Source organism: Loxodonta africana, chromosome 12, assembly GCF_030014295.1.
Source record: "Loxodonta africana isolate mLoxAfr1 chromosome 12, mLoxAfr1.hap2, whole genome shotgun sequence".
In the NCBI taxonomy this organism is placed as follows: Eukaryota; Metazoa; Chordata; class Mammalia; order Proboscidea; family Elephantidae; genus Loxodonta; species Loxodonta africana.
The window spans coordinates 21,953,111-21,977,248 of NC_087353.1; the positions used below are offsets into that span (position 1 = coordinate 21,953,111).

Sequence of the window (24,138 nt, forward strand, 5' to 3'; positions counted from 1 at the left end):
GCTTGTTAGCTTGTTCAAGTCTTCTATATCATTACTAATTTGTTTGTTTGTTTTATCTATAATTCCTGAGTTCACTTGGCAATTAAATCTTAGAGGAACACCATTCAATTTGTTAATAAACAAAATAAATAATTAAAAAAAAAAATTACTTCTTGCTTTCATCTTATGAGGTCTATACTGCTCTAGATAATCGTGTATTATATAACCCCACTCCAAGTATTTTTAGATTAGCTTAACCTTTTAAACTGTAAAACCTATTTTCCTTCTCTGTTACTGCTTAGCCACGCATCACTTTTTTTTTAAATTTCTGAATTAAAGAACCTACAGCACATGCTATGTAACTAAGTATTGACAATACATAAATAATGCAAAGAGAGAACTCTGATGGTACAGGTCTATGAGATCACCATGAAAAACATATAGTTGGTAACAAAACATGTTCAGAATAATCTCAGTAAATTAGTAGATGCTCTTATTCTACCAGGATTCTAGCTTTAACGGAATGATAACAAAAATGATTACACTATTTCAATAAAACAACAGAATGACTATAACATTAGAGGCCTAAAGAAAGAATCAACCCGTATGAAATTCTTCTGAGAATCAAAGTTTCAGGCAAAAATAAAAATTAATAGGTACTAAAAATACTCAGTTCGCTACCTGATATTTTACTTCTCTTTGAAATTTTTACTACAACTTTCTTCAACCTGTATATAACTGTCTTCACAATAGCTTGAGGATTCTTTTGAACTAAGCACTGTAAACAGGTTAAAAAAAAAAAAAAAAAAGGCAAATTGTTTCCTACTTTTGAATTCTCCCTATGACTTCAGTTCTTTAAAGCTGAATTTACCAACAGACATAACCACAGGAAGTAGTTCTTTTTTGGCTTTTCCTCTGCCAAACAACACTGGGAAGCTTATGGTTAACTGGATTAAAAATGTTGTAGCCAGTATATACAATTTTTCATTTAGATCTATTATACTTTCCTCAATTGCAGATTGGGTAAATATGCTGCAAAAGACCTCTTTAAAGTGTTGAAGAGCAAAGATGTCACCTTGAAGACTAAGGTGTACCTGATCCAAGCCATGGTATTTTCAATCGTGTCATATGCATGTGAAAGCTGGACTATGAATAAGGAAGACCGAAGAAGAATTGATGCCTTTGAATTGTGGTGTTGGCGAAGAATATTGAATATACCATGGACTGCTAGAAGAACGAATAAATCTGTCTTGGAAAAAGTACAACCAGAATGCTTCTTAGAAGCAAGGATGGCGAGACTGCGTCTTACATACTTTGGACATGTTGTCAGAAGGGATCAGTCCCTGGAGAAGGACATCATGCTTGGCAAAGTACAGGGTCAGCGAAAAAGAGCAAGACCCTCAACGAGGTGGATTGACACAGTGGCTGCAACAACGAGCTCAAGCATAACAACAATTGTAAGGATGGCGCAGAACCAGGCAGTGTTTCGTTCTATTGTGCACAGGGTTGCTATGAGCTGGAGCCGACTCGACGGCACCTAACAACAACAACATACTTTCCTAGTATTTGTAAAGAAGATTTATGATATATAGTAAAACCTGTGTAAGCCGGAACCCGTGTATGGTGGAAACCTGTCAGAGAAAGAAAACTCAAAACTAACACGAGGTAAGATTCTTAAGACAGAGCAACAGAAAAGTGGTAAGGCTCACCCTATCAAAAGCAAAAAAACTGCGAGACCCAGAAAAACAAGACAGTCCCGTTGAGTTCTAGCTCTCACAGGTTTCAGTGTAGTTATTTAATTATAATCAAAAAAGTACAAAGGATTTTACTTACAGATGCAATTGTAGCATCTTTTTCTGTAAGCTCTTGTTTGTGTCTGGCCATCATCTCTTTGATCTCCAGCTCTTTCATGATTTTCTCTTTTTCCAAATCGGAATATTGTTCTTCAGCAATTGAACGAGCCAGCTGCTCAGAATCTGCTTTGGTCAAGGTGATCTCCAGCTGGGCAGCCAAAGAGTCCCTACATTTTAGAGATATACATCATTTTAATTTTCACTATGAAGCCAGAGTTTTAATCTAATTCACTTCACCAGTAAATTTTTACTTGATGTGTCCAGGCACTGTTCTAGGAGCAGGGTATATACAGTAGCTATAATAAAGGAAACAAGATATCATCCTTACCTTTCATCCTGTAATTCTTGTTTCTTCTGTTGTAATTCTTTACAAAGTTTGGTCTTTTCTTCACATTCTTCTTTAAATTCCCTAACCTGTGTTTTATAGAGCGTCTAAATGGCAAAATATAACAGAAATGTACAGTATTATCATCACCAGAAATATTATTTCTACATTCAAAACCTGTCCAGATAAAAATTCAAGTTGTGAACACATATAAATATTTCCTTAATGTTGAGCTCCTGCGTAAATTATTCCTTTTTAAAGAGCTTTTCTTTTTTCCAGTAGTCAACTGACTAATAAAAGAATAAAAGTTCAGTTAATAATTTAGAAGAGTAACTTTCAACTAAAGATAACAGTGAGGTTTCTGACTGAATGACACAGAGGCACAGAAAAATATTACTAATTTAGATGAGAAATTTCTGTTTCTTTAAATCAATGGGAAAGAGGTGACAGTGTCTACTTCATATTTTAAAACTAATTTTAAGCATAAATGTTAAAATGACAATTTTATTTACTGCACTAAGAAAATATATTCTTCCTCAATAAGCAGTGCTTTTAATTAGCTTCATCGAGCATGGGTATGTGCTTAAAACTATTTTTCTAGCAATGATAATGGATTTCTGTTAAACTACCTACATTCTTTTGTCCAGTTGCTCTTTTATGAGTTGTGTGGTACAAGACATCTCATCCAAAACTCTGGTGTTTGCTATTCTATTGTTAAGGACGAGAGTAAATATGACTCAACATCTTCCCCCAGTTTGTTTTTAATAACTAAACAATAAGAAATGTTCTGGGGAGTGGGGCTAGACAGCTATTTACCTGTGGCTTTTAGTATGGAAGAAATGAAAGGTTTGAAAATACTATTTTGTGGGTTGGTAGTCTTCTGTGCAGAGGGTGCTTGGAAATCCCTTTAGAAAGCCTCCTGGCCTCTAGTTCAGTGGTTCACAGGAGTGAACCAGTCAGTACATCAGAATATGGATTTTTTTAAAAACACGTCCCCCTCCTCTCATTCCTTAACTCTGATATATAAGACCGGCTAAGAGTAATTCTCCTGGTTCTGCAGCAAGAATAAAAAAAAAAAAAAAATTCTATAAAATAAACAGCAATTTTTCAAATTAATGTGCCTGGAACTTACTGAGAAATACTGCTCAGCTTCAAGCTGATCTTGGAGCTCTTTCATTTGCCCATCTGCATCTTGACGTTCTCTGTGGGGACATTGAATAAAAAGGTTTAAATAACTTGTATACATATTAAACCAGCAACTCTCAAGGCGTGGTCTGGGGAACCCCTGAGACCCTCACAGAGAATTCATGAGATCAAATTATTTTCATAATAATACTAACACATCATTTGATCTTTTTCACTGTCATTCTCACTAGTGTATATGGATTTTCGTGAGGTTACATGACATATAATGATGTCATCAGTGACTAATGAAATGTGTGCTTATGTGTTCTTGTGTTTTAAAAATTTCTGTTTTAATTTCTAACAAAACAAATATCAATAGATAGGACTCATAAATAAAAACTCTTTAGGGCCCTTGATAATTTTTAAGAATGTAAAGGGTTGCTGAAATCAAAAAGTGCTATATTAAACCAAGAATTTTGAAATATACATTCTCATACATGCAGTGTGATCAGCCATTTATGCCAACCCATCAGTAGAATTAGAAGAGTACCTGAAAAGCGATAATCTTAGGGTGGGCAAAGTAAAGGCTAAGAAGGGGCATGAGGGAACACCTAGAGTGGTGATTATATATAAAACTGGATTTATTCACTTTATAAAAATTAATTGATCTCTACACTTAAGAATTTTTAGACTTTTTTCCTGTCTGTATGTTATTCTTCAATAAAAAATAGGTAAACAGAAGCAAAGCTAACAACTTATTTAAGAAGTTGGGTTGAAATGATAAATTCCAGGCTTATTAAAAAAAATTAAAATTATACTTACTCCAAATCAAAGCTAAGGGAAAAAATCAAGTTGGAACAACACAAACTGTGTGATACAATTAAAAAACAATAAAAACCTACCAAAAACCCACCATTATATATATTTGTACAGGTAGTTAAGAAAGTAAAATGGTCATTGAAAAAGTCCAGGTAAACCAAAATTAAGACCATTTACATTTGGGTAACTGTGCATATCAGTAAAACTTTGTCTCAACAAATTAACTTACTTTCGAAGTTCAGCATTTTGCTTTTCCAAGCTCGTTTTTATTTCCATGAGATGATTATTCTCTTGTTTTAACTGCTTTTCTGACATTTTTAGTGTGTTAACTTGCTGTGTTTGCATCTTCAAATCATTTTGCGTAAGGCAACGCTTCTGGGTTTCCTGCTCTATTTTTAATGTCAAGTTTCTAACCTAAAAAATAAATTGTATACTTGGTATGTAAGTAAATTATTTTGATTTTTCTTATCAATGAAGCTGGCAGTAAACATGGTGAAGTAAAAGATTTTTGCCCTTAAAAAAAAAAATTTTTTTTTTGCCCTTAGGCAGTTAATAAATATATATTTCACAGTTTTGTTGTTTTTTTCTCTCAGAATGTTATGAATATATGTTTAAAATAAACATAGTTTTTGAAGTGAAAACTTTAAAATCAAAACAATGATTCATTTAGTACATCATTCAAATTCAGTAAAACTAACAGATTACAAAATGCTATTTTATAAGAAAACTTTTTAAATTTATGAAACTATCATTGGACCTAAACAAATAAACCTAGTTTATTAATTCATTACATCCTTTATTATTATTTATTAGCAGACTTCTTACTTACATCCTCATTTAACACATCTTTCTGTTTAAGGAGCTCATTTATTTTCTGCTGTGACTGTTTGAGGTCACAGTCGAATATAGAGCATCTTTTCTCAGCTTCCAGCAACAGATTCTCCACTTTCTGTTTTAAAGTCCTTTCCTCTAGAAGCGTCTTCTCCATTTCTATTGCAACGAAAATGAATACAACCATGTATTTACAAACAAAAGCGTATCAAACATATAACACGTGCTAATAAAAATGATAGTAAATGATGTTGCCTTAAAATATTTGCATATGAAGTGTCAAGAATTTCATATGTGAAAACTAGGAGTTTCATTTCCAAGGTATAAAAAATCTATCACACTCTGCAATATTACATCCATTTTAATGGAAGCAAGATACTTCTGCCTTTTTTTTATGTTTGTATCTTTTAAGTAAAGATTTATTTTCCTGCTACCCTGTGTGCCTCTCAATGTTATCACCTTAAAACTTTTTCTAGGTAGATTCTATGACCTTCGTGGTTCTTTCTAAAATAAAAGATTATTATGCAGATACTGGAAATTATGTATAAAGAATAGGATGCTGGAATCAAACTGCCTGAGTTTAAATCCTGGCTCTGATACTGCTTACTATTTATTTGACCTTGAGCAAGTTTACTAACCTCTCTGGGCCTCAGTTTTTTTCATCTGCAGAATGGAGATAATAGTACCTACTCTCATGAGGATGTTATGAAGATTTTGAGTTAATTTATGTGTAGCACTTCAATGCACGTGGCAAGCTCTTGATAAATGCTCATTATTTAAAAATGTTTAATGACCAAAAAAAATGTTTACAAAAAGAAAAAAAGCAGAGCAGTATAAAAAATGGAGGACATTTACAGAGTATTATCTTGGTAAGTAGGATTATAGGTAATCTTTACTTTCTTTTTTATTTAAAAAAAAAAAACCATTGCCGTCAAGCCGATTTCAACTCATAGTGAGCCTATAGGGCAGAGTAAGAACTGGCCCACAGGATTTCCAAGGAGCAGCTGGTAGATTCAAACTGCTGACCTTTTGGTTAGCAACCAAGTTCTTAACACCTGTGCCACCAGGGCTCCATTTCTTCTTTATATTGATCTGTATTTTCTAAATGCTTTGTGATAAACTTTTAATTTGTTTTATTAATCAAGAAAGGCTTTTACAAGCCTTTTTCAAATTTGAAGTGAACAGCAGACAAAGTTCATTTCTAATCAAGTGATTTCATTATTAAACGTAAGTTCTTACAGTTAAAAGATTAACTTTGGATACACTGATTACCAATTCTGTTCAAATCTAATTAGAGTTCCTCTGCTCCTTCATACCTAATGCTGGGTATCTAATTATCACTTATTACAAAGTTATATTAGGTAAAAATTAAACCTACGAATTTTCAGATTTTAATGCATGGCCTTCACAAGTATACTATTAAGCGTATCACTAATAATTTATCTCTAGCTAGCATTTCTAAACACTCGACATACATTATTGCACTTAGTTTTCACTACGGCCTCACGACTCTCCTAACAACCTTACAATGCCATCATTCCTCCTTCACAGGAAACGAGGCTCAGAAAGGCCAAGTAAGTACACAAAGCCACATAGCTAGTAACTGGTAAACTATTCTTAATCCAAGAAGGCAACAATGGATACAGCAGAAAGAATAAAAGCTTCAGACCTAAATTTAAATACAATTTATAACAGTTTTATATACTCATGTGTAAAACACAGAGACTATTATACATCTTACATTATTGTTGTAGGAAATAGTTTGAAAAAATGGTAGTTGTTATACTAAAATTGGCTCATTTTCATCAGTTCAGGGAAAACCCTATCAACAAATGTGCTCATTAAAATGCGCACAGAGAATGAAAAAAAGTACAAGGGAACTTACTGAGGTGATGAAAATATTCTATATCTTGTTTTGGGTGGTAGTTACACAAGCATGTTACAAATGTCAAAAAGTTTTGCATTTTACTGCACATAAATTATTCCTCTACAACAACAAAATCCAACCCTATCAGGCTGAGGACAAGGAAACATGGTCAATTAACTTTCTCTTTGCCAATTAGATTTTTCTAAAAACTACACGCAGTAATTAAAAGGCAAATTTTTACTAACTTATTCATAAATGCTATGCTTCAATATGAGATAAATTTTCTCAAGAGCTTTATGAATTTTTCATAAGTATACTTTAAAGCATTGACTTCCTTTGAAATTTCAAATCCATTATAATTATAAATGATCCGTTTGGAACAAAAGAAATTATTCTCAGACATTTCCCACATACAGGCTGGTTCGTGCAAAAGTTAATTTTGTTCTCTTATCCTACACTCATTAGTACTGCATGGCTTTGAATAAATCTGGCCAGAATCTTCATCATGCCAGAGGTCAAAAAATATTCAGTGAACTGATATTCTAGTTAGGCCAGCTATTATTTTTAAATCTTTATCTTTCATAAACCTGCAAGACGTAAGAATTTTGTAATACAAGATGAAAAGATGCCAAAAAATATTAAGTATTATAAAAAGATCGTATCTCCAAAATTTGAGTAGATACGTCTAGATTGTCACACTCTGTATGCCTGTCACTATGGATGCCACTGAAATATACATTTTCTCTGATCTAAAAATCTGGTTGAATGATTTTATCTTTGGCCCTTACTATCTTAGAAATGATTCTTGCTACAAAGGAAAAATAATATGTATGTAAAGCTTCTCTAATGTAGCTTTTTTTTTTTTTTTTTGCTGTTGTTGAAAAAGAAATGTTTTCCAAAACCAGAGTTAAAGAGAGAATCAATTCTTGGTAAAATGTTGCTGGCAGACCATGTTTACAACCTGCATACCTTTCATGGCTTCTGATGTAGCTTCTTCGATGGATTCATAGATCTTATTTTTATCTGCTAGCCGGGCTTTTGTAGCCTTGTGTTCAGCTTCTTCTTGTTCTAAGGTCTGCTGTGTAACTTTCAGCTGGTATGTCATATCTATTTCCATGTTGCTCTTTTCCTATTAAAGATTTAAAATGGTAGCTATCAATGAAGAGTGGCTCACAATTTCAAAAATTTTTAAGTAGATTTTAAATAGGCGTAATAAGATTATTCAATACACAGATCCTAGAAGTTATCCTTGGTTTATAGTATTTTAAGAGAACACTTCTAAATGCTAAAAGTCATGATAACTTTATGTTACACCACTTCTAAGACATGATGTGGGTCAAAATTTGAGTTTTACTTGGACCCACACAGAAAAGCATTCTCATAATACACACTCCAAAACAGTCCTTTCCCGAACAAGCATCTAAGTATAGTAATGGTTGCTAGACGACACAACCAAGCATAAATATGAAAGAATTCATGATTATGTGGAAATATTCCAGTCACTGATTTCCTTTATTTTAGAATAATTTTTCCACAATCTGAAACTCTACTGTCATTTTCTTACACAAAAATATAAAATGTAATATGTTTTACCTTTTCCAAATCAGTGAATCTTTCTTGTAGTTGTCTCTTCTCCATCTCTACTTTTGCTAATAAGATTTTGCCATTCTTTAAGTCTTCTTCTAGGCCAGATATTCTACCTAAAAATCATAACATTTTTTAAAAAACAATGAATCCACAAGGTATATGCATTCAATTAAGAGTAAAAATTTGGAAGCCACCTCATACCTTGGAGCTGTTATTTACAAGCAAGAGTTTGAGAGTTTTATAACTGTTAGTACAATGCTTCTCAGTTAATTCAACTGGGACTTACACTCTACCACAGAGGTGTTTGATACTTAAAATATTTTATACTGTTTGAAAGTAAATCATTTGTTCACAAAATTTTGTATCAATATATTGCGAATATTCTAACTTTATATAAAACTTTACATACCAACCAAAAAAAAACAAATCCAGCGCCATCGAGTCGATTCCGACTCACAGTGACCCTATAAGACAGAGGAGAATTGCCCCATAGAGTTTCTAAGGAGCGCCTGGCAGATTTGAACTGCCAACCCTTTGGTTAGGAGCCGTAGCACTTAAGTACTACACCACCAGGGTTTCCAACTTTACGTAAGCGTAGTACATGTGAGTAAGTGCTACTGTAGTTCATTCTCCATTATCTAAAGTTATTCTAAAAATAGGAGTTTTCAAGATTAATTCAAGTGCAATCTCTACTTTACTACCTTGTAAATCACTAATTATCTCTGATCCATGGGTTCGGTCTCTCCTTTCAGATTCTAGGGCTGATTGAAGATTGATAAATTCCTTTTCAAGTTTTAATTTGGCAGTCTCCAGCATGCAGTTTTTATCCTGTAGATCTCTATTATTAGATTCGAGCTGCTGAATCTGTTTTGAACTTTCGGCCTGGGTTTTCCTTAACCGAGCTGCAGTATCAGATTCTGTTCGCAGCAAAGCATTGGTTTCATCCAGCTGTTATTCCATTAAAAATCAAACAAACACAGGTATATGTAAATACTTCAACTTATTAGCACATTACAAACAATCTAAAATAAACAAAAAATTTTAAATATCTTTCTAAGGATTTTTCTCTAAAATTACAAAGACCTTTTATAACACTGCCAATTAGAACTAACCAAAAAAACCCCAACCAAATTCACTGCCGACGAGTCAATTCCGACTCATAACAACCCTATAGGACAGAGTAGAACTGCCCCACAGAGTTTCCAAGGGGCGCCTGGAGGATCTGAACTGCTGACCTCTTGGTTAGCAGCTGTGGCACTTAACCACTACGCCACCAGGGTTTCCATTAAAACAGGCAGTCCTAAATAAAATCCAATATCCTTTTTATGATTTGAGATCAACCTACTTGTTTCTGGAGTTGATTCACTTTCTCAGTGGATATTTGAGAGTTTTGATTTCTTTTTTTCAGTTCTTCAAGTTGATCTTTTAAGCTGTTAACTATGATAAAAAGCATTTCAGTGGCAGGCTGCAACATACATACACACACACACACCAGTTAATTTTTTTCTTCATAAGCATTTAATATTCTACATCACAAACCATCATTTTCCAGATTTCGTTTCTTCTCTGCTTCATAGTCAGCTTTCCGCTGATATTCTGCATTTTTGTGCTGAAGAAGTGCCTTTTCTCTTTCTAATTGTCTTAATGATGATTCCACATTTTTCCTTAAGGTAACCTAAAATAATACTTAAGGTTATGATCAAAAGAAAGTATGTATAAAAAGCAAATTAAAAAATCTGAGTTATTTCAAACATGCAAAAGACCTTAAAAAAAAAAACAAATTGTTTTCCTGTTAAAATTACAATAATTTTCTCCACGTTTTTAAAATAGCAGACTACTCAAATAATCAAGATCATAAAAGTCAAACTTTCTATAATTTTCCATCACCACTGAACAATCATTATTTAATACTAATTACAGGTCTAAAATGTTATGACTAGTATTTAAAAAAAAAGAAACAATGGTAACTTTCTGTTTTTAAACCATCATTATATTATGAAATAATCCAAAACCAAACCCACTGCTGTCAAGTCGATTCCGACTCAGAGTGACCCTATAGGACAGAGTAGAACTGCCCTGTAGAGTTTCCAGGGAGCGCCTGGTGGATTCGAACTGCCAACCTCTTGCTTAAGAGCTGTAGAACTTAACCATTATGCCCCCAGGGTTTCCATATTATGAAATAGATATGAAATTCCTACACATACTAAATTAAGTTTTATGAAAACATAACAGAATGAAGCCTATTATAACATTGTTATCTTACAATTTTAATGCTGTCCACCAATGCTATAAGACAGGTTTTACTATGTATTGAGACATGAATTACCATGGGACTAAGAGAACTCTGTGGGTAAATGAGACATCAGAAATTTTTATTAACAAAATTGTTAATGAAATCATGGAGCAGCTTTACCTCTTCTTCTAGCTCCTTTGTTATTTTCTCTAGACGAGTATTAACAGATCTAAAGAATTTCAAAAGAAACAGTAAATAACTCCTAATTTACAATACAGATTTTAAATAATTTAAAATATCAATTTTTAAATAATTGTTTAATTACTTTGTAACTCTCCCTTTTTAGTTATCAAACTTATGATTTTTAAATTTTAAATATAATATTTAATTGTCTTTAAAACATACTTGCACTTGTGCTCTAGTTCCTCTTTGGCTTGAATTTCATTGCTAAGGTGTTCTTCTAATGTGTAGAGTTTTTTCTGAATCTGTCAGAAAACAAGAAACTATAATCATAAATTTTGATACTTGAAGAAAACCATGATAAGCTTCTTTTGTCTTTTAACTTAATATAATTTCCTCTACAACGATAGCATCTCGACCTTTTTAATACTTTTCTTGACAGAAGGGGAAACAAACACTCCATCTCTTGCTTTTTCCCTATCACATCACACATGTATATATGAACACATTTAGGCGAATTTATGAATGAGAATTTTTCAATGACACTGAGTTTTAAATTCTTTATAAAGGATACAATCTCTGGTATCTTTCACTGTGCTTTTCAATAGACTATTTGAAAATACTGCCACTATTTGTACTTACAAGATGAAGATAAAAAACTCAACATCTGAAGCAAATATACAGAATATGTGGCTGTACACACTCAAAATTATTTTACTCTTCTTAAAAATAAGAAGCTAAACTCTTCTTCTATCATAAAGTCACCATGAGTAGGGGCCAACTCAACGGTAACTAACAACAACACAATACTTCCTGGCGTAATACTTTGAAGAGAGTTGTAATCAAAAACTCTTTTGAATAAATTATAGCTAATTAACTACAAATACCTCCTTAGTAACTTTGCCTAGCTATGTAGGTGTTTAAACAAACTAAAATTACAGAAACTTAAATAATCTTTTCTTGGAACATTATTACCTTTATAAAGGATTTAAATTTTATGATTTCAAGTTGTATGTAAGGTACAGTATTAAGCACTTTACAAATGTTGTCTCATGAATTCTAACAAAAACCATAAGAAAATGATAGCACTGTATCTACTAGACAAAGATACTGAAATTCCAAAAAGGATGACTAACTGGGCCAACACAGCAGATCTAAAAAATGTCAGTGCCAAAATCAACCCAATTCTATCAGACTCCAACACCAGTGCTGTTTCCACTACTCTTTCTAGTGATTAAGTTCACCACAGTTTTTAAATATTTCGTATATCTTAAGTAAAACTGTATCTTTCCATAATAAGAATAGACAAGTTAATGAGTTGTCGTTGTTATGTGCTATCAAGGTGATTCTGACTCCTAGCAACCCCATGTGATAGAGCAGAACTGCCTCACAGGGTTTCCTAGGCTGTGATCTTTCCAGGAGCTCTCTCAAGTCTTTCTCCCCAGAGGCCGCTGGGTTCAACCGCCAACCTTTCAGTTAGGAGTCAAGCACCTAATTATTTGCACCACCACGGCTCCTTAGTTAATGAGCTAGTCAAGTTTAATTGCTTTTGCTTGATATTGCATTAGTAATGTGATCGTATTAGCTATCACATGCCAATCAGAAGCTCTTGCTGACAGTTATACATCCTCAGATTAAAAAACACAAGAGAATTATATAATACATATTTTAAACAACAGATCCACAGGAGTAATAATAAAAGGGATACTTGGTAGAAAAATGGTTGGGAACGTCTTGCTTGGTAGATGTAGTACTCCAAATGCTAGATGGAATATGACTATATTTTAAGCACTGCTAGAGTGATGAGTATTTCTCAGTTTTTCAACACATTTGAAAACATCAGCATACCTCTTGACTTTCCTGTTAAAAAAACAAAAACAAAAAAAATTAAAATGCTTGCTGTTTCTTAAAATTTCTAAAACACAAATTATACCAATTTTCCAACCTATGTTTTTAGTTTTCCAAACATTGAAGGGAAAAACATTTAGCATTCTCCTTTATCTATGATTTAGCTTTATATGTAACTATGAATTATTGTTGTTGTTTTTGTGGTTGTTGTTGTTAGGTGCCATCGAGTCAGTTCCAACTCATAGCGACCCTACATATAACAGAAAAACACACCGCTCAGCCCTGCACCATGATCACAATCTTTCCTATGCTTGAGCCCACTGTTGCAGCCACTGTGTCAATTCATCTCATTGAGGGTCTTCTTTTTTGCTGATACTCTACTTTATCAAGCATGATATCCTTCTTCAGAGACTGGGCCCTCCTGATAACATGTCCAAAGTACATGAGAAGAAGTCTCACCATTGTCACTCTAAGGAGCATTCTGGCTGTACTTCTTCTAAGACAGAAGTGTTCATTTTTCTGGCAGTCCATGGTACAGTCAATATTCTTCGCCAACACCATTATTAAAAGGCATCAATTCTTCTTCAGTCTTCCTTATTCATTGTCCAGTTTTGCATGCATATGAGGTGACTGAAAAAATCATGACTTGGGTCAGGCGCACCTTAGTCCTCAAAGTGCCTTTTTTTTTTTTTTTTTAACACTTTGAAGAGGGCTTTTTGCAGCAGATTTGCCCAAAGGAATACATCATTTAATTTCTTGACTGCTGCTTCCATGGGCATTGATTCTGGATTCAAGTAAAATGAAATCCTTGACAACTTCAATTTTTATCATAATTGTTTATTTGATGTTTATCATGATATTACTTATTGGTCCAGTTGTGAGAATTTTTGTTTTCTTTATGTTGAGGTACAATCCCTACTGAAGGCTGTAGTCTTCGACCTTCATCAGTAAGTACTTCATAAACGCTGGTGGTGTAGTAGTTAAGAGCTATGGCTGCTAACTAACGGGTGGCAGTTTGAATCCACCAGGCACTCCCTGGAAACCCTATGGGGCAGTTCTACTGTGTCCTATAGGGTTGCTGTGAGTTGGAATCGACTCGACGGCAGCGGGTTTTTTGGGTTTAGCAAGTGCTTCTAGTCCTCTTCACTTTCAGCAAGCAGGGTTGAGTCATCTGCATATCACAGGTTGATAACGTGTCTTCCTTCAATTCTGATGCCCCATTCTTCTTAATACAGTCCAACTTCTTGGATTATCTGCTCAGCATACAGGCTGAATAAGTATGGTGAAAGGATTCAACCCTGAAACACACCTTTCCTGATTTTAAACCATGCAGTATGCCCTTGTTCATTTTGATCAACTGCTTCCTGATATATGTACAGGTTGCTCATGAGCACAATTAAGTGTTCTGGAATTCCCATGCTTTGCAGTGTTATCCATAATTTGTTATGATCTACACAGTCAAATGCTTTTGCACAGGCACAAAACACAGGTAAACATCTTTCTGGTATTCTCTGCTTTCAGCTAAGGTCCATGTGACATCAGCAATGATATCCCTCATTCCGTGCCCTCTTTTGAATCTGGCTTGAATTTCTGGCAGTTCCCTGTCGATGTACTGCTGGAACCATTTCTGAATTATCTTCAGCAAAATTTTATTTGCATGTTATAGTAATGACATTGTTCGATAATTTCCACATTTAGTTGGATCACCTTTCTCTGGAATGGACAAAAATATGGATCTCTTCCAGTCAGTTGGCCAGGTAGCTGTCTTCCAAATTTCTCGGCATAGACAAGTGAGCACTTCCAATATTTCATCAATTTGTTGAAACATCTCAACTGGTATTTCTTCAATTCCCGAAGCCTTGTTTTTCACTGATGCCTTCAGTGCAGCTTAAATTTCTTCCTTCAATACCACTGGTTGTTTATCATACGCTACCTCCTAAAATGGTGGAACATCAATCAATTCTTTTTGGTACAATGACTGTGTACTCCATCTCCTTTTGATGCTTCCTGCACCGTTCAATATTTTGACCACAGAATCCTTCAATATTGCAACTCAAGGCTTGAATTATTTCTTCAGTTCTTTCAGCTTGAAAAATGCTGAGCATGTTCTTCCCTTTTGGTTTTCTAACTCCAGGACTTTGCACATTCCATTATTATACTTTACCTCGTCTTCTCGAGCTGCCCTTTGAAATCTTCTGTTTGGCTTTTTAGTTCATCATCTCTTCCATTCATTTTAGCTACGGGACATTCAACAGCAAGTTTCAGGGTCTCTTCTGACATTCATTTTGGTCTTTTCTTTCTCTCCTTTTTAATGACCATTTGCTTTCTTCATGTCTGATGTCCTTGATATCACCCCACAACTCATCTGGTCTTCAGTCATTAGTGTTCAATGTGTCAAATCTATTCTTGAGATGGTCTCTAAATTCAGGTGGGAGGGACTCGGGCAGACATGGCTGTGGCAGCATGTTTGTCTGTTTTCCTGTTCTTCCTATTCTGTAATATTCTCTGGGTTTGGGCAGACATTAGCTCTGGTAGCATCCTTGTCCACTTTTCAACTTTAGTCTTTTTTGAATATATGCTGAACAAAACTTGCTTTTTGCTTTACTAAACTTTGTGATGTTTTTTATCTTACAACAGTTAATGGCATAGTCGTCAAGGATTTCTGAAGCTATGAATCCAGTCGAACTCAAGGAGAGCTGGACTGTGGACCAGAAGCCGGCAAAATGAAGTCCTATCTTCTAGACCCACGTGTTCCCATTCCATGTCCCTTTGACACTGACTGGGTGAGTGCTCTTAGAAAATGACCCTTTGCTTATTCTTTTTGTTCTCTTTCTCATGTTTTCTTAAGCTTTGTTTGGCATATTTGTTTGAAAAACCTGGGGGTTGATTAAGGAGAATCTTTCCCAGATTTTTGTTTGATCATTTGGCTAAGAGTGACATTTGGTAACTCTTTAGGTAAACTGCAGTTTAGGTCTGGATTCAAACATTTAAAACATTAGAGGGAAATTTGCTTGATGCTCAGGTTTTGTCAAAAGGTCTAATATTCCCCTATCTGAAGCTCTGCAAGTTAAATATCTCAACAAAAAGATGAACTATATTGGACTTGTGAAAAGAACTGTGACTAAACTCAGTCAAGATTTCCAGAACTCATACGCAGAAGCTGATGGGTTCACAAACCGTGGCTGATCCAGAATCAAGTGGAACAGAAATTAACTACATAAGACTGAGCGAAAGAAGGCCTTGGGCTAAGATGCTCATGTACATTAAGTCTGCTCACTCCCAGCAATGTGATTGATGAGAATGTCTTAATAACCTGGTGAAGAACCAGATGGTATCCGGTGGAAAACCAGTACTGTGAGTTTAAAGAACCTACCATGGTCGCCATCTAGGAGTTCGACTAAGTCCAGATAAGTTTTTACTTTGCTGATTTCCTGAAAATGCTTGACCAGAATACCTCAACAAAAAAGATGCACTATATTGAACTTGGAAAAAGAACTATGACTAGACTCAATCAAGATTTCCAAAACTCCTATGCAGAAGCTGATGGGTCCGCAGACTATAGCTGATCCAGAATCACATGGAGCAGAAATTAACTATATATAAGACTGAGTAAACGAAAGGATACTATGTGTTTTCTGTGGGAATACTGCTGATGTTTAAGGTCTTTCTTTCTGGAAATAAGAAATGTTTTAATGTTCTCCTTTCTGGATATAAGAAACCATTTTCCTCTTCTAAATTATCTAACTAATGGGTTAGTAAGATATTGTAACTCTCGAATTAGGAGTTCCTGTTGATAAACTTAGCAAAGCTGTAAATATCATAACCAGAGAAGTGTCTGAAATTTGAGATATGATTTTACAAAACAGAACATCATTAGATTTCCTATTAGTTCTCTCAAGGAACAGTTTTATGTCTTAATAGATAAATGTTGCTGTGTTTATATTAACACTCAATCTGAGGTTTTAGAGAATGTGGTCGCTGCTGAGGCACATGAAAAGCCATAACTGATGCTGCTTATGTATAGACAAACACCTCATGAGATGTTTCCTGGTTCAAAGACCTTAGAGTCATGGTTTCAATGTCCGACAACTGGCCTAATATTATTGTTAGTGTTCCTATTCTATTTCATAGTTCACTATAGGATGCTTGGTATCTGAAAAACCAGATGGTACCTAATTACCATTTATTGAGCATTTCTGATCAAAGATTCTCTAACAAGATCAAGATCCAAAGGAGGCAACCATGAGAAAGCTGTATGTAATTCTCCTGGAATCCAGATTTCTGGCTTTCATGGAGGTTGGGGCAACCCACAAGGGCTTCGAGCTTTGAGGAAAAAAACTGATTCCTGAAGCCACTTTGAGTCAAACAATAGTTCAGATAAACTAGTAAGACCCTTTTGTGCTGGGCATTGTGCTTTTCTTAAAGCATTCAGTCTGTTTTGTGAAAATGACTTCAAAGATCAGACTGGGAGTTATGCTTAGTCTAAATCAGTAATTGGTTTAATTAGTCTTCAAGGCAATGTCTTGAAATACCTGTCTATTGTCTGTAATCAAACTCTCACCCTCTTGCTATACAGAAAATTATGTGTCTTAAAGAAAATAAGTTCTCAGAAGAGATCGACCTCCTGGCTTAGCCTCCACTTTGTCTTAGACTCCATTTCTGCTGGTGAGAAAGTGACCCATGACTGTCAATAGGTAAACCAAGGAGCAGCAGCTTGCCCTAGAGAAGAACACTTAGTATGTCTTAAAGAGATTAACTGAAGACCTTCTACAGGAGAAGTCCATCCTGTATTACCATGCTAATCATGTATTCTTTAATGGAAAATGGTTTGTCATATGTAAATTTTTCTATACCTTCTATTTTCTCCAGATAAACTTTGTGTGCTTTGTGGATGTATGTTTTTATGCGGTAGATTCAACTAAACCAGTTTAGATGATCCTTTTCCAACTGACAGTGTATTTATGTGGGCAATCTCTTGTTTAGACTCCTGGTGAATGCACAGGCAGTGTGCACTTTGAGAGCCTAAGGATTACCTTTAGATATTCATACTAATGCTGCTAGTAAATATTAGAAAGGTAATGTTACATTGTTACCCACTGTAAAATGAGAGTCAGAAGAGAGCCCGTTGGTCCAACACTCAGGGCGTGGTTGGTAGCTTCAATTCCTATTTATGGTAGAGTTGAACTGTAGAAATCTTTTAAATATTTATTAATCACTATGGGACAAACAGCAGATAAAGTTGCTAGTGGGATGGAAACACAACAGCGATCTCTGACCTTATTAGCCAAGGTGAGAAGATATACATAAAATTGGACAGCAAGCTACTCCGTTACATGCTGTAACACCCTTATAAACACCAGATTTATTTCGTTTGTCATTATCAGGCATAAGTACATGGGATAGATCATTACTGCAAGGTATAGTAATATTCTTAGTCTGCATCCTAATAATATTAGGCAAAAGAAGGCCTTAGGCTAAAATGTTGATGCACGCAGAGTCTGCTCACTCCTGGCAATGCGGCTGATGAGAATGTCCTTGCTTAAGATTCTAGTGAAGAACCAGATGGTATCTGGTGGAAAATCAGCACCATGAGTTTAAAGAATCTGTCATGGTCACCATCTAGGAGCTTAACTAAGTCCAGGTATTGATCATCGATGTGTTATCTCCAATCTCTGATCAAAAGGAAGAAATGATTTAGGAAATAATATTGGAGTCATTATTCCCTGTCCTTGAGCATAGACAGTGTGACCCAGCTGGGGCTGGGCTCACAAGGACTCACAAGGACACATCAACTAGGCCCTAGGTATAAAGACAATAGCTAAAATTATCTTGGAAAGTATCTTTTAGGGAACCTTTCACTTAAGCCAATCTAACAGAACACAAAAGACTTTTCACTTTTATCTTTTTCTATTAGCATTTAGTGAATGGCAAATTTGTTGGGCCAAGAAGACGCTCCTGACTGCCCTTACTGAAAGTTACTGAAACCTGTACCAGTGATTGTTAAGAGGGACAATTCAAAATGTAGGGTCACAGTTTCTGGCCAGTCTGTGAAAAGGTGAAGCTTTCAACGGTTTTGCCCATTTTGTAGCATTAATATAAACTGATGACTCTGTAATGTCCTTCTGACTCGAGCAGACATGGTTGGGGCAGCGCGCTTGTCCGTTTTCCCATTCTTGTTTATTCTGTACCATTCCTTGGACTCAGGCAGACATGGCTGTGGCAGTACGCTTGTCCATTTTCCCATTCTTGCCTATTCTGTAATCTTCTCTGAATTCGGGCAGACATTAGCTCTGGCAGCATGCCTGTCCAGTTTTCAACTTTTGCCTTTTTGAACATATGCCAAATAAAACTTTCTTTTTACTTTAAAATAAATAAATAAATAAATAAATTCAGGTGGGATACACGCAAGGTTGTATTTTGGCTCTTTGTGGACTTGTTTTAATTTTCTTTAGCTTCAACTTGAACTTACATATGAGCAACTGATGGTCTGTTCCACAGCCAGCCCTGGCCTTGTTCTGACTGATGATTTTGAGCTTTTTCATCACCTCTCTGCACAGATATATTCAATTTGATTCCTGTGCATTCCATCCATCGAAGTCCATGTTTATAGACGCTGTTCATGTTGTTGAAAAAGTATTTGTAATGAAGATGTCGTTGGTCTTGCAAAATTCTATCATGCGATCTTGGTGTCGTTTCTATCACCAAGGCTATATTTTCCAATTACTGATGTCTCTTTCTTTGCAATTTTCGCATTCCAAGCACCAGTAATTATAAACTATAAGAGTCACAAAATAACATGACAGTTCGATAAAATTATCCTTTGTATTACTTCATAAAGAATTTGAATCTCTAATCCATGTACCCTTACAGCTTAGTATCTGTATTCTTTTATAGCACTAAGATTATAAAAATTTCTGACTGGTATTGTACCTGTTTATGAAACTATTCTATCACTTGTGCTATTAAACTAAGAAAAAAGCTTAAAGCCATGTGTAATTCATCTTTTCACTAGTCATTGTGTCTTGCAAAACAACAGTTATCAAATAAATGAATTTTTTCAACATTATGCGAAACCGAATTGCAACCAGCAACGTCACCTAATAATTCAAAAAGTAACATCAAATGAACATGTTCTTCTACATGGGTATTACTAAAATATTTGAACACGTGACTAAAATAACTAAAGTAGTTATTTATACATACTTCATTTATACATACTTCATTTTTCCTTGACTGCACTGAATCATTTTCTCTACAAGATGGAGAATCACTTAACAACCTAAAAGAAACAGGAGGAAGTAAATTATTTTGCATCATGCCATTTTAATCAATTTTTCTCAGTCTCATTCAACCAAGTTATTCTCAGAATTAAAGTTCAACCATGGAGATTTGTCTTTCTTTACATTTCAATGTATTTTAAAGAACACAATACTTTTCCTATAGACATTTATGCCATTTTCAATAATCTGAAATGTTGTCTTTCTTGCCTCTCACTCTTTTCAGCTGATCTAGTCTTTAACTTTGTTAACACTGGAATCACTAAAATAAGTCTTCAACTCGTTTTGAGTTTCTGTAACTATTCTTCTTCCCCTTCTAGAGACATCTTGCTTCTCCTTTCCAAGGATACTATCTCTTGATCTCTTAATGCTTCTACTTAGTATCAGTTTTTCTCTCTCAACTGAATCTTTCCTCACTGCCTAGAACTTGCTTGATTTCTCCTGGTCCTGATCTTTTCATTTTGGCCAGCATTACTATAGTTTTTAGAACACTATCATTATTAGGATGACCAACTCATTCCAATTTGCCTGGGATTTTTCCGTTTTAGCACCTGAAGTCCCATGTCCCAGGAAACCCCTCGGTCCTTGGCAAACTGTGATGGGTAGTCACCCTAATCATTATATATATAAATATACCAAAAGTTTCCCAAATATATGTTTTTCAAATGTCTTTAATGCTTCATTCAACTATTTAACAGCTGTCAGTGGCTCCTTACTGCCTGTCAAATAAAGTCAAAAGTCCTCTAGCATTACATATAAAAACTACATTGCATTTTTCTTCCCTTGAACTCCAACTCCAAACTATGTTTTAATTTTACGTCCAATACTCACTTCATCTGACCAATATTTATTCAATGACCATGTGCCAAGTCCTGTGCTAGAAGCAAGGATTACAGGCAAGATAATCGTAGTCTTAATCAAATCCTCCAAATGGTCACAATACAGTAGCACATATCCTATGCTTGAGCCCTACTGGACTGCACTATTCTGCCTTTATCCCAAAGTTTTGTTTCCACTACTTTCTCTCTCCACAACTCTCCCCTAGTTTCCCCACCTCTCCACCAGTCAAAATCCTTTATCTTTGGATTCAGCTAAATGCTATCTCCTCCCCGAGGTCTTACCTGACGTTTCCTTATCCTTACCCAAAAGAGATGTGACTTTTATTTCTTTTGAAACATCTCAGATATCTTTTGGTACTTTTGTTATGACAAGAATTATTCTACTCTTCTTTATGACTATATAATTATTTTATATCCTTCATTAAACGATAAGACCCTTCAAAGGCAGGTATTTGGTCTTACTCTATATCCCCCAAAGAATATGCAACAGCGCCTTGCATTCATTTGGCAAATTTATAGAACATTAAGAAAATAATGAAATAAAATGAAAAATAACTCTCCTAACAGTCCTTTTGAAAAATCTCAAAATTTAAAACAAATTAACACTTCATCTTCTATAACCTAGAATCTAGAAATAAAGCATCTCTTTATAACTAGATTCTGAAAATAATAAAAATTTAACAAATGAATCACATACAAATTTTCTCTATAGTAGGTAAATCCTATAAAAGGCAGCTGATTTCCCACAAAAGCTTTAGGAATTGGAAAGGTTTCTACATCTCCTTTATCATCTTCGATGTCATCAAAATTGCTGCTGTCTATGTCACTGCTGAGTTCAGGTACTACAGGAGCTGCAGCTATTGAAATAAAAGAAATGAATTATTTCATTCATAATCGAAATACAAGATATAAACCACCCATTCCATTTCCCATGATACAGCAATTCTACATACAATAACAGCTGACATATTTTCAAAGAAAATATCATTTCAAAGAATAAAGTTTTTAAGTATTTTATTGCATTAGACCAGTTTTAAACATAGATAAATCAATTAAACAAGGTAGCAATATAATATTGTAGGTGTTAAAATTACAAGCAGCAATACCTTACACATACATTACTTAGAACCTTCAGTTTTCTACATTCTTTAAGTGGAAATATTTCTTACCCTTAATATAAATCAGTGTCAAATACACATAAAGTAAATATGAATTACCATGTAACTCTAATGTTCACCACAGAGTACGGTCACCATAAATAATTAACTGTTGATTAATCAGAATTATTTCTCATTCTGAAAATTATCAAGATCCACAAAACTTAACAAATTAAAAAATGTTTAATGCCTATTATGGAAATATTGAGAAATACTGCTAATATATATATATTACTTTGTTAAAATTTAAGGAAATATTAGTTATAAATATTGCCACAGAAATGTGAAATGAAATCTCTCAATTTAAAAATGAGTTACCAAAAAAACCAAATTCGTTGCCATCGAGTCGATTCCAACTCATAGCGACCCTATAGGACAGAGTAGAACTGCCCCATACGGTTTCCAAGGAGTGCAGGGTGGATTAGAACTGCTGACCTTTTGGTTAGCGGCCGTAGTTCTTAACCACTATGCTACCAGGGTTTCCAACAATGAGTTAGCATTAAGTATACCAAATATTCTTGCTAATTCAAAAGAGGAGTCAATTTATGAGATTTAAAATGTGATGGAACAGAAATGTTTAAATTTACTGACTTACTTTCTCTTATGTTATCCCAATTCCATTGATCATTCTTAAAGAAATGATGTTGCTTGATTTCTTCTACCCCATTTCTCCCAAGTCGTACCTCCCTAAACAAATGCAGTTAAAGGTTGTATTATAAAAAATAAGATTATGAAAAAATACATATAACTCTCACCTTAACAATTAAATAAAAATAAGGATCGCAAACAAACCTGGGATATTTTTATAAAAAGCTTCAGCTTAAATGTTTCTCAAAAATAAGCAGTCCCAATTTCACAGTATGTGATATCATTAGTTAGATTAAGAAGACTGTGATGTACAGGTAATTACCATGGAAAGTGAAATCTATTTCCACCCACAGTTTGTGTCCAAAAAAAGTACACATAAAAGACTTTAAATAAAAAATTATCTATATGTGCCATAACCACATGACCAACTTTAGGGCATAAACGATTAGAAGTCTAACTTTTGGCACAGAAGAGTTATTTAAAACCTCTCTAATAAAAAATTCTAAAAATCTCTCTTGTTCTTTAAAAAGAAAAAACTCATTATGTTTGAAACTTTCCATATTTACTCTGATAAATTATATCTATGTATCTGTATATTAAAATGGTCATTCTGAATACAAGAAAAACATTACTAAGAATTCCACATTTTGACCTTGTGAGTCTTCTATGAAGATTGTACAGAAATAGAGACCATCTGTTTTATATATACCCCTGGGGCTATGTTTAATATAAACAGGAAAACCTGTAGATGTTAGAGGGAAGTGCTCCTGGCCACATTTATGGCATTACATTACTTTCAAAACATCGGTTCTCCACCTACAATCATTCCTAAGGCTGTTTCCCTCCTAAAAAATTGTTAAAGCAAACCTTTAATGAATAATAGCCCTTTCACTAACGGACACAACAACCTGTTTTATAATCTGCCATTCAGCACAAATTTTGATTTTATAGTACCACCCTTCCATCTTTTCTCCAAAAGCAAACATTATACAAGTTTTGTTTTGAGTTTAACGGCATATATTGTTCATTTAGTCTACAAATTATTGATAAACATATAAAAATGGTTAGCTTTTCTAAAGAAGAAAGATAAAGTAACTTTTCTTTCCTCAGAGGGGAAAAAAAAAACTTGTAATATTCAATTTGATTAGAGTGAGGAAAACGATTAACTGTTAATAGAAACATACACTGGTGTAACTTCTCTGGGGGTCAATTATGCAACATCAATCAATTTTAAAAAGTGCATCCCAGAATTCCATCTTAAAGATTTAACCTTATAAAAATTGTACAAAGATGAATATATGGCAATATCCACTACAGTACTGTTTACAACAACTGGCTGACAAACAATATGGTGCACTAAGAACTATGGTATTTCAGAACTAGAAATGCCCTCAGTTCTCTAATCTGATTCCATCGTTTTATGGGTGATTAAAATCTGTTCCCAGAAGATTAAACAATTTTCCAAAAGTCCTCTGATATAATAACTCCTATCACAAACATAAAATGGGAAACTGGAAAAGAACTGAATAGAAAGGCCATGGAATAAAAACTGAATAGCTTTCAAGTTTTTCTTTTGGAGGTAGGTTTTCACAATCTTGTTCTCTACTTTGTTTTAAAAAAATGTAAAATT

The 24,138-nt window shown here is 34.4% G+C and overlaps 1 protein-coding gene across 1 annotated transcript in view; it reads right to left on the reverse strand.

The window, feature by feature from the left end:
• ROCK2 (Rho associated coiled-coil containing protein kinase 2) overlaps positions 1–24,138 on the reverse strand; it is a 162,016-nt gene that overhangs the window by 21,029 nt on the left and 116,849 nt on the right. Inside the window, exons 8-23 of the mRNA XM_064295034.1 lie at positions 22,516–22,607; positions 21,461–21,620; positions 19,866–19,926; positions 12,648–12,659; positions 11,025–11,104; positions 10,800–10,848; positions 9,926–10,061; positions 9,732–9,823; positions 9,088–9,334; positions 8,393–8,499; positions 7,769–7,928; positions 4,931–5,091; positions 4,331–4,515; positions 3,290–3,359; positions 2,161–2,264; positions 1,813–1,999 (exon numbers count right to left, since the gene is read on the reverse strand). Of these exons, the coding sequence (XP_064151104.1) occupies positions 1,813–1,999; positions 2,161–2,264; positions 3,290–3,359; positions 4,331–4,515; positions 4,931–5,091; positions 7,769–7,928; positions 8,393–8,499; positions 9,088–9,334; positions 9,732–9,823; positions 9,926–10,061; positions 10,800–10,848; positions 11,025–11,104; positions 12,648–12,659; positions 19,866–19,926; positions 21,461–21,620; positions 22,516–22,607 (1,903 nt within the window). The remainder of the gene's footprint in view (positions 1–1,812; positions 2,000–2,160; positions 2,265–3,289; positions 3,360–4,330; positions 4,516–4,930; positions 5,092–7,768; positions 7,929–8,392; positions 8,500–9,087; positions 9,335–9,731; positions 9,824–9,925; positions 10,062–10,799; positions 10,849–11,024; positions 11,105–12,647; positions 12,660–19,865; positions 19,927–21,460; positions 21,621–22,515; positions 22,608–24,138) is intronic.